General features: G+C 33.7%; 1 protein-coding gene across 1 annotated transcript; it reads right to left on the minus strand.

The window, feature by feature from the left end:
• Window positions 1-630: 630 nt before the first annotated feature.
• Window positions 631-2,315, minus strand: TIM13 (translocase of the inner mitochondrial membrane 13). The gene is made up of 2 exons (XM_086227393.1): window positions 2,062-2,315; window positions 631-983 (listed from the first exon to the last, which is right to left on the minus strand). Exons 1-2 carry the CDS (start codon window positions 2,173-2,175, stop codon window positions 831-833), a joined length of 267 nt encoding a protein of 88 aa, XP_086083519.1. The 5' UTR covers window positions 2,176-2,315; the 3' UTR covers window positions 631-830.
• Window positions 2,316-15,143: the final 12,828 nt, after the last annotated feature.

The raw sequence follows: 15,143 nt of genomic DNA on the forward strand, positions 1-15,143 counted from the left end.
TGGTTGATTGGGTTGTGGTTCATTCGATAGTTTTGGAGGGTACTTGTAAGAAAAATAACTGTCAAAACTTACTTACGATAGAGTCTCACATTCATGGTTATGTGTGAATCACATGATGCACTAGATGTAAGACACACGTTTTATACATCTAATTGTAGATGTGAGACACACGTTTTATACATCTAATTGTAGGTAAGTTTTTCTGGAGATGAAGACATTGAAAAGGCTATGGTCTATGAGAGGCAGAGAGAGATTTTTAGGCAAAAATGGTGTAGAGAAACATTAGCCGACAGAACTTCACATTGGACTGCAAATTTTGTAGCCTGTTGTTATGCATTCATTTCATAGATCGTTTTAATGTACCATAGGGTATAGATACATGAGTTTTAGAGGGTTTGTAAATAAAGTGAATTCGAAACACTTTTGTGTGCATGGACAAAGTTGTGAGTAATTAATCCTGATATTAACACCACCTAGTATGCTAGAAGAATCCTAGTTTCATTCTTTAAGCATTATTTGACCCATCATTTGATCCTTGATCGACAGAGCACAAGCACGAGGCCTTAGTTACAGATACCTACACTGCTCTTACAACACAGCAACTATCTAAGAGAACTATACCAATATGCAGGAGAGGGACAACAGAGGAAAATAGTGCATAAATTCAAGCACAAAAAGTATCATGCAATGTGAATGAAACACCTGTTCCCAAGAAAAATATTATCTTTGGGATAGAATACAAAACAAAACAATCTCTACTTTCGTTTGTAGTTTCTTATAACATTTGCAACTTCAATCTTCTTCAAGAAAGCAAATCATTCCCCAAAATTTCATTGCGGTGGTGAACTAAAGAGAGATCTAGTGATGATGCCAGTGGCCTCAACATAGCGATCCACACACCTAGAGATGCAGCTACTCTCACTCCCACCCAGGCTTGATCCTGGTTTTGTTATGCACTTGTCAAAGCACTTTGCCCTCAGGGTCTGTGTGACAAATGAAAAACAATTGGGAAAACAGAAAGTCACAGTGAGAAAATTTACACTTGCATATAAAGAAAAACAACAGAATAGTTGTATAAAAAACAAAAACTAAAAACTTGAGAATTTCCTTTGATATACAAGAAAGTAATTACCAACACCACTTGTAAATTTGGGTACAGAATACCATATGATGACATCACACAGGTGAAACTCAAGACCTTATATGGGCATCATTTCTAAGAATATGCATACATATGGAGATATATGAAATATTAGCAAACTAACACACCACATTCATCTAAGCCAACTATGAAGGGGTATATACACACACAGTTCAGTGGGGGCAATTACCCCTACTGAAATTCTTTTGAAGCTCATATCCAAAAATTGGGGAACTTTTCCTGAGACAACTTTCCAAAAAATATAACTCATATTCAATCATAAACACATAAACATACACTGATACGTGTGGGCACCAATGCATATTTTCCTGATAAACACAAGGAATCAGAGGTGAGAGATATAGGCATGATCTGAATTTGAGTTTTTTGAAGAAAGAACCAACTCTAAGTGTTTATTAAAACTCGCTACCCCTTTTTACCCACAATCTAACTTCTAACAGACTCACATGTAGGAATTACAGAAGAGAAGATAGGCGTAGTTCCATTGATTCATTATAATAATTTTCTTTTAAGCATAAGAAACTCATGGCAAAATGAATAGGATTAAAAGAACAAACGTTTATACCCAAACTAGTTACTACCTCTATATTTGAAGTTCAAAATAAGCTTCACAGGTACACGGAAAAAAAAAAACAAAAAAACAAAGAACAAATATCATGGATTGTTGCATACCCAAACCATTTAAACATCAAACGAAACAAGACCAGGCATTGTATTTCAAGGCTTAAACAAGTCAACGAGAAATCACGAAATTCATATTCAACTCAAAGGTTACACACACACGCGCGCACACACATAAACCCACAAAAACAAAAAACCCAATATAGCGATGAATGTAAGAAACCCATAAATGGGAAAAGAGAGATAAAGAGAGAGTCTGAGAGAGAGAGAGAGAGAACCTCAAGGAACTCCATGAAATAAGCCTCAGCAAGTTCGTTCTTAACCTGGTTCTTTAAAAGGTCAGGGTTGCCGTGGATTGGAGATCCGCTCGATGGTGATGAAAACGAATCCATTGCTAATTGGTCTCTCACTTCCAGCCTCCACAACCAACAGAGAAACAGAAACCTTTATAACTACTGTTCTAAAAGACTAAAACCCTACACAATTCCTCGTCAGTCGTCCCCTTTTGTCTCTCTGCTTCTAAAACTTCAAAGTTCCCAACCAACCACATTTTGTGAGGCAGTGGATGGGAACACACCGCTTTGGCGTTTGGGCCCAAATTGTTGTTTCAAGGCCCAATCATCTTTCTTGCCCCAGTTGGGTTGAGTTTGGATTAATGGCTTGCTATCAGGACTTCAATGGGTAGAGCTTGAACCCATCGAAAGCCCACTAACCTTCAGCTGGCTATGATTTTTGTTTCGGCCCAGCCCATATCATCCCTTCGTTTAAGTGTGAAATATTTACATGAAATCATCCCTACTATTACATGAGATAAGTATATTAAAAATTAAAGGTCATACATATTCTGGTTAAACTACCTGTTTATTAAAAATGTCGGGTTAGAAGTAAAATAGGTAAGAGTTTGATCCTTTCAATGTAACAAAAGAAAGTGTTAATTACTCTTGAGTCTTGATCGATCAACCTTTCTTTGTTGCTCTACTTGTTTCCTAGCTATATCTCCTTTCGTTCCTGCTCTAATTGTCTCCAAATAATGCATGAACCTGCCTAAACTACATTTACATTAATAATGTCAGGCTAGAGTTCACTCCTTCCAATTTAACAAAACAAAAGTAATGCTCAATGTACCTCTCGTTCTTGTTCTAATTGTTTCCACATTTCTATCTGTATTTTAACTATATATATATAGATCAGAACAAATTATCCCATTGCAATTTACTTATTTCCTCTCTCTCTCTCCCTCTCTCTATATATATATATATGTATAGAGAGAGAGAGAGAGAGAAGGCACAGTGGAGATGCATGTAAGACATGATAGCCACCAAATGGGGGGTAGAGTGTGCCTGCTGCCTCTGCCTGCTTAAATAATAAAGTAAATTAGTAAAAAGCCACAAAAATTGTAAGTTTCACTCATAAATTCATGTCAAAGATCTATTAATTTTTAAGTTACAAGCTAGCTAGGAGTGATTAAAACTAAATTTTTTTTTTTATGCCGTATGTAATCTTCACAGAGTTACACTTTATTTTTGTTATGATATATGCAATATGTAAAGAGTTACACTTTATTTTGTTATAATGCAAATGCATTTTATAATTTTGTAAAATTACACTTTGTTGAATGATAGTATTTTTTTTAAGGTTTAAACATTTATAGTTTATGTTTTATGACTTCATATTTAGAGTTTTAGGGTTTTAACCCTAAATTTTAAATACTATACCATAAACCCTAAACTCTCAAAAAAGAATTAAACTAAAACTTGGGTATAATGTATGCTTGAATACTGTACGTATGCTTGAGTTTGAATAATATTAAATGCTCTATACTTAATTTTTTTTATTATGGCTTAGAAATATTTTTGTGGCTTAAAAATAAATATATTAGAAGTTTGAGTTTATAATAAAAAAAGTTTATGTTAAGCTTATTAATAAAGAACTCTAATAATATTAGTGGTCCATTCAAGAAATTTTGAGCGCCGTGGTCCTAATAATCTATCACCGTCTACAACAACATGCATCAAATACTACTATCTAGCTAGCTCATGAAACGTAGGATAAGGTTAGAGAGAGAGAGAGAGAGAGAGAGAGAGAGAGAGAGAGAGAGAGAGAGAGAGAGAGTTGTAATTTCAAAAAGCTTCATATATACACACGCATATGATACACATAGTCAGGTCACTGTTTGAGCATGAAGAAATTAATTAAAGTCATGGCGAATAATGTATATTTTGTCATCATCAATCTTAATTTCTTAGCGCATAAAATGTAACAAATCATGAACCTATAGTACTGCATGAAGTGCATCCCCAACCTATATGTAAAATGACCCAAGTCCCGCAACCCTACCCCCTCTAACTTGCTAAACCACCCAAGTAGAGTGGGGTAAAGATGATGGATAGGAGAGAAGAGAAAAAAGGTGATCGACAACCATAACTAAGTACAGGTAGACTTATGGCTTAACGAGGCATGCATCAAATCCTATTAAAGCTAGCTATATACATATATGTCAATGGGCTTAGCTAGCTAGGCCAGGGGTCCACTAATCACTCCAATGGGTGAGACATCATAGTCCCCTCCCCCATCCCTCTGCACAATTGCTTCGATATTGCATTCATATGCTAGCTAGCCGGGCACTTCACTTAGGGATAAACAATCACTTGTATTCTGGCTGGGACTATGTGCATTGCCTACCCTATATATAATCTTTTAATTATATAAATTCCTTCGTTTTATGATTTACTATTCCTTTTGGTTGTTTTTTTTAATCATTTTGATTGATCAATATATTTAAAAGGCACCCACTTTATGGTTTGGGGTGTGCATCGTTTGATTTCAATCTTTTTTATTTTATTTTAGTTAACCAAACAGATCATGTGCGCTGTTGTATTTATATAAACATGGAAATGTTAATTCTCTTGTGAAGTAATTTGATACGTTATCATGAATTATTATTGATCACGAGAAGAACTTTTGTTTTAATGCATATAGCGCTTGACTGACTGATGTTCAACAACATAACATGTCATGCATATATTTAGTAAGAGATCGAATTGAATGTTACCCAATATTTATATATGTTTGAATGTATATATAAACTTATGGAGTAATAATCAACCTAACCACATGTTAATCTAGATCATACATTTAGATCATTAATAATCAACCTAACCAATAATTTAGATTCATAATTTGATAACATAAGCATATTGTACGTGTTGTTAATTGTTTGACAAGAGAACATTCATTCGTACATACATGTATTTAATTATGCATCCTATTCTTATTTAATTGGTAAGTCATTTGCTCATCATATATCAGGAAGGACTTACGCTGGTAAACCTACCTAATTAGCATCTTCGATACAAATATATTTAGAAAGGTAGAAGGTGAGAAACTAACCTTTCAGCTAGATGAAGAAGAAAGCCATATATTGGAATATATTTGCAGTCAGACTGCAAGTAATTAAAAGAAATGCACATTTGACTTTTTCCTATTCTATATTATGCAACTAAAATAACAGTTTAGTCGGGTCTAAGTTAATTATTGCTTACGCCTAAGTTCCAATAATTATTCCTTGCCCCAAAATTTGAATTTGACAGTACGTAGTGATGGTGCTACTACAGCTAGTTCACCAGTTAATTAGTTGGACCATATATCAAACTAGCCACTTGCATGTCTATGAAAAATATGTAAGCTCAACCTCAACAGTCAACACCCAACTAATTAAACATAGTACCGGATCATCGCATTTTGACAATATTTTAATTAGAAGCTAGGAAAGTCTAAATCAAGTAATCGAGCATTATTAGTACTAATGCAACTAATAATTAAAGCTAGCTTTTCCTTCTTTTGTGAATTATGTAAGCAATAAATTTTTAGTTCTACATTTGCTATATGATCTTGTCTCTATATATAAGGAAGTAAATACAAACAATAAATAAGTGTGGACACATATTCATGGCCCGTCCTGAAATTTTGGAGATTGAGATAAACTATATATAAAAATGGGACCCTTGATCTTCGATGTACATTTCTGTAAATAGATAACTAAGTTAATTGTACGTAGGCCGTTTAATGAATAATTGAGTCTTTTAAAATTGGGTTATTCTTATTTTTAATTGGAGATATATTTTTGTATTTTTTTTTTACATTAATTAAACTAATACAATATACAAAAAATCTATAAAATTTAGGATTTGAGATGATTGCCTTACTTAACTCTCTTCAAGACTGCCCTTCACATCTAACTGTTCACCCTATGAGAAGGTAGTAACCTAAAAAAAGTCTGTTTCAACACAAGTTGGTTGTCAAATTTTTAATTAACCTAATTAAAGAAGATCCAAACGTTAAGAATATGGGATTGAGAATAATTAAGAGACATAGGATTTGCGTCCCAAGTTAATTAATTAATATGGGTTTAACGATTTAATTAACTTCTTCAAGTCTTTGGCATTTTAATTAAAAAATAATTAATAATAATTACTATGAGGATATTCTTCATATGTTTTGAAAGTATATCCAATATTACTCTTCATCTGTAAGAGTGTGATTCATCGCATAATTTACGGACTCAAACCATGTGTTATGGCCAGGAGAAAGATATAATTATCCAATATTAATTATTAGTTAATATGAAAGTCCAAAATATTGCTCAAAGCAAATTATATGATCAAAGTATGGCGCGATAAATATATCCAACAAAGATGCCGTTTAGAGACAAGATGATTCTTAAAGAAAACAAAGTTATCATAATTGCATAAGTGAGAACGTACCCTACATTATAAGGGCTTTTATTTTTTCCTAATTATTTCATTTATGCTTTAATTATATATAATGGAGTTGGAGCAAAATATTTGCAAGTGTCTAGGAGCGATCTGTATGTTTATTATATTGGCTGCCAGATATTAATACTATAACATTTTTTTTTGGCCAAAATATTACTATAACATTAAGAAAAAGAAAAAAAAAAGCTAGGGAATGCATCACTTGAGAATATATATAATAAAATTGGACCGAAAATTAATGCTAATTTATGAATTTGTCAAACATGCTACAGTATTAAAGTAATACCTTATACTCCGAATTTTCGCAAATCTAAGATATGGTTTTTACATTAAAAAAAAAATGCAATAACACAATAAAAAATGGTATACAGTGAGTTCGTGTTTATTATTATTTACCTCGAGAAGAGTTGACACCTTACTCGTGTATAGAAAAATGAAATGGGGCCAAATTTGAGACATTAATATATTATGACTGTGAACCATAGTTGCCACACAATTAATTATTTATAATTTTTACATTGACACTGATGGAAAATCGATCACTTTGTGTAATCTCTAAATTAATATTTCATCAAAAGAAAAGAAAAACAATCTCTAAATTAGTAAGCAAGCAGCCGGAAGGTGCTTTCCTTCACAACCTTCTTATTAACGTTATTACTCGTGTCATAATTATTTTGGGTATGAAATTAAATTAATGAAGCTTAGTTTAAGGGGAACAATAAGACAAGAGCCCTGGTTGGGCGGCAAAAACAAGTGGGCTTTTCATTTTTGGGATGCCCAGAATTGCAAGTTGGGTCGAAATTAGGGAGAGAACTTGGCCTGAAAAATGTTTAATTAAAGTCAATAGAATCCTGCACATTTTATAGTGCCTAATTTTAAACACCCTACTCATCAAAAAAATTTGTCTAAACCCCCACCCATCTAGAAACTCTTTCAAAACCCCCTAAAACTTATAATCCTAAATTACCCTTCTGACGCATGCTGACGCGCGCTGACGCATGCTGACGCGCACTGACGCATGCTGACACATGCTGACGTCACTGTAACTGTATTTTGGTGAAACTGTTTTTTTTTTTTTTTTTTTTTTTTGAAATTGAAGTTTTTGCTAAAACTCAATATTTCACTAAAACTAAAATCAAACACTGAAATTGAATTTCATTACACTAAAACTGAATTTCAAAAATTCAGTTACACTGAAACTGAATTTCAAGAATTCAATTACACTGAAACTGAATTTCAGAAATTCAGTTACACTAAATTGAAGAATTCAGTTATGAATTCACTTACTGAAACTGAATTAAGTGATGAAACAATTACACCTCGACTAAAATGCAATTACATCTTATTTAAAAAACAATTACACCTTTACTAAAACAATTACACTTCACTAAAACAGTTACACCTTTACTGAATTCCGTTTCACTAAAAAGAACACAGCAACCTTATTAAAAAAAAACAATAACAATACAATAAGCCATTGAGATGAGAGGAGTAGCCAACAATACAACGTCGTCCGATCATCTCACGCGCGACGAGTACACAACAGTCGCCACTGCCTCGATCTGTTTCTACCTGCAAATTTGATTCATCATATTTCAGAACCATAATTTCATTCAAAATTCATTTAAAACTCATGTTTCACGAGCTGAAACTGTTTCACGAGCTGAAACTGTTTCACGAGCTGAAACTGTTTCACGAGCTGAAACTGTTTCACGAACTGAAACTGTTTAATCAATAAATGTAGGCTTAAAGTTCCCTATACACAGTTACAACAACACACAATGAGGTTCGATTTGGGGTTTTTTAATTCATCAGCAATTGGTCCAATCCAAACACATAGCATTGAAGAGTACAATGAGGAGAAGAATATTAGTACCTGACTCGACGGAAATGGCTGTCGGAAAAGCCAGATCGCCGGCGGAGAAGCCGCGGCCTTTGTGGCTTCGATCTGCCGCCGTGGCTGGTCAGATGGAAAATCCGAGCACACCATCGTGCTCAGGACGTCGAGAGGAAGAAGGCTTGGGTGGTTTGGCATTCCAACTCCGCCGAAAAAGGCAGATCGCCGGCGGAGAAGCCGCGGCCTTTGTGGCATCGATCTGCCGCCGTGGCTGATCGGATGGAGAATCCGAGCATACCATCGTGCTCAGGACGTCGAGAGGAAGAAGACTTGGGTGGTCCGGCATTCCAACTCCGTCGAAAAAGGCAGATCGCCGGCGAGCACCACCGATCGTAGTCGCGGCGATCTGGCGTCGACGTTTAGTTTAACGGCACGTGGAGGGCATAGGGAGGAAGAGGAAGGAGATGCGAGTCTGATGGGACCGGTCTCGCCGGCAACCGTCGCCAGACGGCGGCGCACGCGCCGGCGACAGCAGCGGGGAGAGAGAGAGACGCAGAGGGGAGAGAGGCAACAGATAGGAGAGAGAGAGAGAGAGAGAGAGAGAGAGAGAGAGAGAGAGAGAGAGAGAGAGAGAGAGAGAGAGAGAGAGAGTATTAGTTGGCTGAAAATGAAAATAAAACAAAAGGGGTAAAACTGGAAAATTAAAATATGGGGAGTCAAAGTTGACTGGGTATTAGTTGACTAGGGGGTTTAGGAAAATATTAAGTGTAAGATTGGGGGTTATAAGAGAGTTAGATTTTGGGTGGAGGTTATGAGAGATTTTATCTCTAACTAGGGGGTTTATAATTATTAACATCACATTTTAATTACTTAATTACTTAATTAATTAAGTAAAGTTTAATTAAGTGATTCCTTAATTTCGATAAACACAAACGTCACTGTGTTCAGGGGGTGATGACGATAGCCGCATCTTAACTGTAGCTGCTTAAGAGGAGTCATGCATATGCTCATCGAAACTATGATCATATATATTAGTTAATTAATTAATTAATTGTATTTAATTATATTAAGTTATCAACTATATATTATAAGCTAGAATATTATCACGGAACCCAAAATGGGAAAAATACAAACAATTAAATTTGTATTCTGCAACTGTATAGTATACATTAATTGGTGTATAGTGTGGTCCATTTTATTGGCTCCAAGTGGCCAGGAGATTAACCCAACCACATGACAGACATGTTAGTAAATAGTAATGTTACAACATTCAATATGGGTACAATTTTTAGAGCATGCATCATCACAAGGGCTTCAAATATTGAGCCAAAATTTTTTTTATTTTTATAATTTTATACAAATTAAAATTGTTGGTGAGCGTGAGCTCCATTAGTTAGATGCTGTATGATCGATGTGTTTCACTGCACGTGTGTTATTACACACACATGTAATCACATATTTTATACATATAATATGTGTCCAGCGATATATAATATATTTATTAAAGTAATATTCTATTGAGAATTTATTTGGTGAGACTACAAATCTGAACATACTACGCAGTTGGTGGACAACTTCCAGTTGAAAGGACCGTATAGTTTGTCTCATTGCACCCAAGTTCGATTACTTCTTTCTCTAAATCTAAAAAAAAATAAAAAAATCTGAACATACTACAAATATTTAGTAAGAAACCAATTTAATTAATAATTCAAATTTACAGTTTATTATTAAGCATCTTATGTTAATGTTTAGACTGTATGATAAAAGAATACTTTGGTATGCTATATAGCTGTATTTGCGTGCCGGCATTAGAGGCCTCTAGGGATCCCTTAATCACTATGGAGGGTCAGAAATGAGAACAATAGTTCAGAATTTAGGGCATTCAAATTGAAGGAAAGCTGGAGGATAGAGACATGAAGGGGAACCAGGGCTCTGCCCTCATGCTCACATTTTATTTATGTATATGATATATCATATATATCAACATCCAGGCAACTTGAGTAGGTGATGTTCATCAATTCTCCATTGGGGAAATGGCTATTCAACAACCCACTGTCTAAGTCTTAAAAATATTCAGAGAATTATATATTATATTTGTTCCTGCAGCTGGTAGTCAATTCCCTGAGCACAATGATTGGGTGGTAGGGATCATCCATTAATAACTCTTTTGTATATCTGAAGATCGATAGAACTCCCTAATTGGAAGCATGGCCATTCTGAATCTCTCGTACTTTAATTGATCCTCTCATTATAACACTAATTAGTTTTAAGAAGAAATTATAAATTTGGTCCACGATATTTTTAAGTTCTGTTTTAATACACTAATTGTTTCACTTGTTCAATCAATAAAGGTCCAAATTTTTCCTAAAACTCAATATAATTGGCCCCAAATTAGTAGGATACCCAAAACTACCAATTTTTCTTAAAATATTTTCAAATTTTTTAAACTTTACTAAATTTCAATTTTCTTTGATTCTAATATTTCAAATTGGTTCCTAGAACTAAGAAATGATAAAATATAACTTATACTTCAATTATAATTGAAGAAAACACAATCAAAATGATTTAAAATCATAACTTTAAAAAAATCGTGGATTAAAATTGAACTATGTATAAAATAAAAGGACCAAAGTTGAACTTAAAAAAGATCGTAGACCAAAATTGAACTAAATATAAAATAAGTTGACCAAATTTGTAATTTCTTCTTAATTTTAAACTAGGTATATATACAAAAATACTCTAAAGCTAACTAGTTAACAAGTTAATACAAAACTAATCACCCTGTTGGGCCCACCACACAATGTAATCTCAAAATCTAAACCGTATATTTTTTAGGCCATACTTCAAAGATCATCTCTGTAAAAATATTCAAAATCGAAAGTCATTTAATTAGTCATTTGATTATAATAACAACTATTTATATGCTTTATCGAAATCAGTGATAGTTTATTTATTTGATAACAATTAAATGACTAAATGATTTCCGATTTAGTTGATTTTTTGCAACAATAATGCTAGTTGTCCCACATTTTTTTCCCCACATTTATATCTCACCTGATGTGTCATTACTTTACTGGAATGGTATTTCCTTTTTCTTTTTTAGGTTTTATTTTTTAATTTTTAGTGTCCAATGTATTAATGCCACGTAAGATGGTATGAAATTGTGGTATAAAAATGTGGTAAATGTAGCATTACTGTTTTTGCAATAATGATCTTCGAAGTATGGTCTAAAAAATGAATGGCTTGGATTATGAGATTAGTTATATGGTGACCCTAAAAGTATAATTTGTTTCGTATTAACTTGCTAACCAGTTAATTTTAAAGCACTTCTCATATAATTGTATTTATATATATATGTTGCCTGCTAGTTATTTGCCATTTGTTTACACTTTGTGAAACTACAAATTTATAAGATGTTTATGTTTTCATACTGTAAATCATGATATTACCTTATATAATAACATTATGGCTTCTATCTTTTAGATTGGAGCATAGGGCAGTGAAATCATGGTATATTAATTATTTGAAGGAGATCGAATGGCATAGATTATGAAATAAGAATAATAGTAAATACTAATAAAAGGGCATCATGTGACTGAATGGTTATGCATGGGGCAGTTGGAGACATTGCTACAGTACCTAATGCATGTCTCCATTCGGTTGTCTGCACCAAGAAATGGTCCATACAAAAATAAATGAAAGCAATTTAACATATCCTACTTCCCGTGGACCGATAACATACCACAACTACTATCATATATACTGCTATATATTTGCCAGCACCATTTAATCACCAAGTACCTTTTTTGTAGGTGTGAAATTAAAAGAAATTCGATCGATCGATGATTCAAAATAATATTGAAAATAAATCCGACCCTCCAATTAATCCTACTAAATATACCTATCACTTTCATATATGTGCCTGTGTAGAGGAATATATCTATCTATATATATACCAAACTTTACCAGTAGCCCTTTGTTAAGTTGCAGGCTGGCCTTTCAATTCAGTTCGATCATTATATAATGAATTGATGGTTGAACCTCAATATTAAATGTATGTGCTACTTATATAAAATATATATAGTACACTCTTGTAAACATGGATATGAATATATGACTATAATCAAGCTAATTAAGCTCGAAACACATGCATAATTAATTAACTCAATTAATTAGCTTGATCAAGAGCCGTACGTCAAGCAGTTTTAGACTGGCACTAGCTTGTTAATAAAATTGTGGAGAAAATGAAACAAGTATATTATGTATATGAGTATATCATCATGTTATATATAATGAATTAAATTGTTTATAACATGACTAATTAGCTATTGGGTTGAAGGATAACGAGTGATATCAGCCCTTCACTATGTCTAAGATGTGTACTGTCCATATATAAACAAATGAAATAAGAAGAAAAACAAAGAAATTTAATGAGCATAGCTGCAAACAAACCAGCTAGCTAGTAATTACTCATAAAGAGCTTAGTCGCTCGAATAGAAGAAAACAAGTCAAGCATGCCTCTCCTAAGGTTAATTGATATTTCATGATTGACAGGCCAACTAAGCTCAAGTATCTAAATATATGTTTATACTTCTTTTATCTTGAAATTAAAATTGGTTCAACTATTAAAGAGATGCTCAGCTTGGTATGCCGAGCAGGTGCATGTATCATCCTAGAAACCCTACAATTAAAACAGAAATATGACTATCAAGTGACACCAAGATAGTAATTGTCGATTAAAGACTCTCTAATATTTTTCAAGCCAACAATAGTGTTTTGTATTCTATCTAGCTAATAGAATATCAATGACCTAAATTTGACTGAAAAGTTGAAACTCATAAATGAAGGCGTATCTGATCGATCAATATATCTGAGGATTTAGTGAATTTTAATAATATTGATGGTGTATCTGATTTTTGAATCTGATTAATTATTATATAATTAATAAGTGACTCATTTTTAACTTGAAATTCCCTTCGGGGATTTAATGTTGATTTTTTGCTTGATATTATGCGTAGATTAGGGACGGAATCAGATTTGTAGGACTAAGTTGAGTTAGGTTGTCAGGTTGGGCCTTGGGGGCGGAGAGGATGGGGTACAGTGTTGAGAGAAATCTCGTATTGAAGATGTGAGGGCCTTACTAGTGACTTATAAGGGTTTGAGCTACTCCTCCCATTGCCAATTGGTTTTGGGATGGATGCCTAGATTTCTTCATGGTATCAGAGCAAGTTATCCACGTGATGCGTCTAACGGTCACACGTGCTCTTACGTCACCCAATATAAATTGTCCACGTGTTAGGCTTAAATGACACCACACGTGCGGGGGCGTGTTGAGAGAAATCTCACATTGAAGATGTGAAGACTTTGCTAGTGGCTTATAAAGGTTTGGGTTACTTCTCTCATTGCCAACTGATTTTGATATGGATGCCTAAATTTTTTCACACAGGAGGTGTTCGTGGAGTTTTTCTCAACTTGGAATAGAGTTGCTTGAAACCTTTTACAGCAAATTCATAATAAATTAAGTTTTATGTTACTTAATAATACTTAATTTGAATAATTCTAGTGCCACTTATTACCCGTTTTCTTAATTTACTTAAAAAAAATGCAATTTAAATAAAAGCATGATGAATAATCAATTTGAATTTGAGCTTTGATCTTGAATTCAGAAACTAATCAAATTAAGCTAAGCCAACTCTATTACTATACCACTTGAATAGTTTTTCCACAAGCCAAAAGTACAAACATATATTTGTGAGCTTGAATCAAGCTCAAGCCATCCACTCGATTAATCCGAGCCTCAATAATAAAAGTTTGGAAGAAAGTCAAGAAACTAACTATAAAGAAAAGACAAATTAAGGCTGGGCACATCACACAATTCACACACAATTAACTGCTCCCTCTCTTCAATAAGATCAAGTAATTTATAAAAAGAAAAAAACAAAAAAAAGATTGTATACATTTGGCCTAGTACTTATCTCTTTAGAGGCATGAGAGAACGGATTATATATATATATATATATAGATAACCTTGGCAAAATGTGAAGCAAATGACTGAATGCTTCCGCAAAGGGCAGTCAAACTATATATTGCCTACCAGAGAGGATGGTCCTGTTGAGAGAAATATATAAATGGAAGGAGTTAATTAAGCTATTAGTCAAATAGTCGCTAAAACCCCCACTTAAACTTAAATAAATTAATGATGATCATATCAGGCAAAATTTTACCATTTCTAAATTTCTTTCATTCTTTTTCACTGGGTTTGCCACGTCAGCAGCAGATGCTTAAAAACAGGGGTGAGAAGCAAAATTCCAAAAATAAAGCCAAAAAGAATAAAAATGGTCCACCAATGACCAATCCTAGTTGCTGTATTGAATTGCAAGTTCATGCTCTCCATTCTCCAAAACAGCTGGCCCTTTGGGCCATATCGCGCAGATAACATTAAAAAATAATACTACAGGTAGAAATTAATTAAAAGAAAATAAAAATAACATGAAAATACCACCCAGGATGATGACAGGGACAAGCTCACATGAGCCCAACCAGATAATACATGAGGTCCCTACGTATATAATTTCTGAGAATTTATTGAAGAGTAGGAAATAAGAAAATAAAAAAAATAAAAATCCATGCCTAACTTGAGAAGGTTCCAGGGAGGCAGCTCCTCCTAGTTGTAAGAAAGAAAAATCACACACACACTCATAAACACACAAAGTGGTCACATTATAAAGCTAGCTAGCCCTTAATTTCT

The sequence above is a fragment of the Dryas octopetala genome, chromosome 9 (genome assembly GCF_963921425.1).
Source record: "Dryas octopetala chromosome 9, drDryOcto1.1, whole genome shotgun sequence".
In the NCBI taxonomy this organism is placed as follows: Eukaryota; Viridiplantae; Streptophyta; class Magnoliopsida; order Rosales; family Rosaceae; genus Dryas; species Dryas octopetala.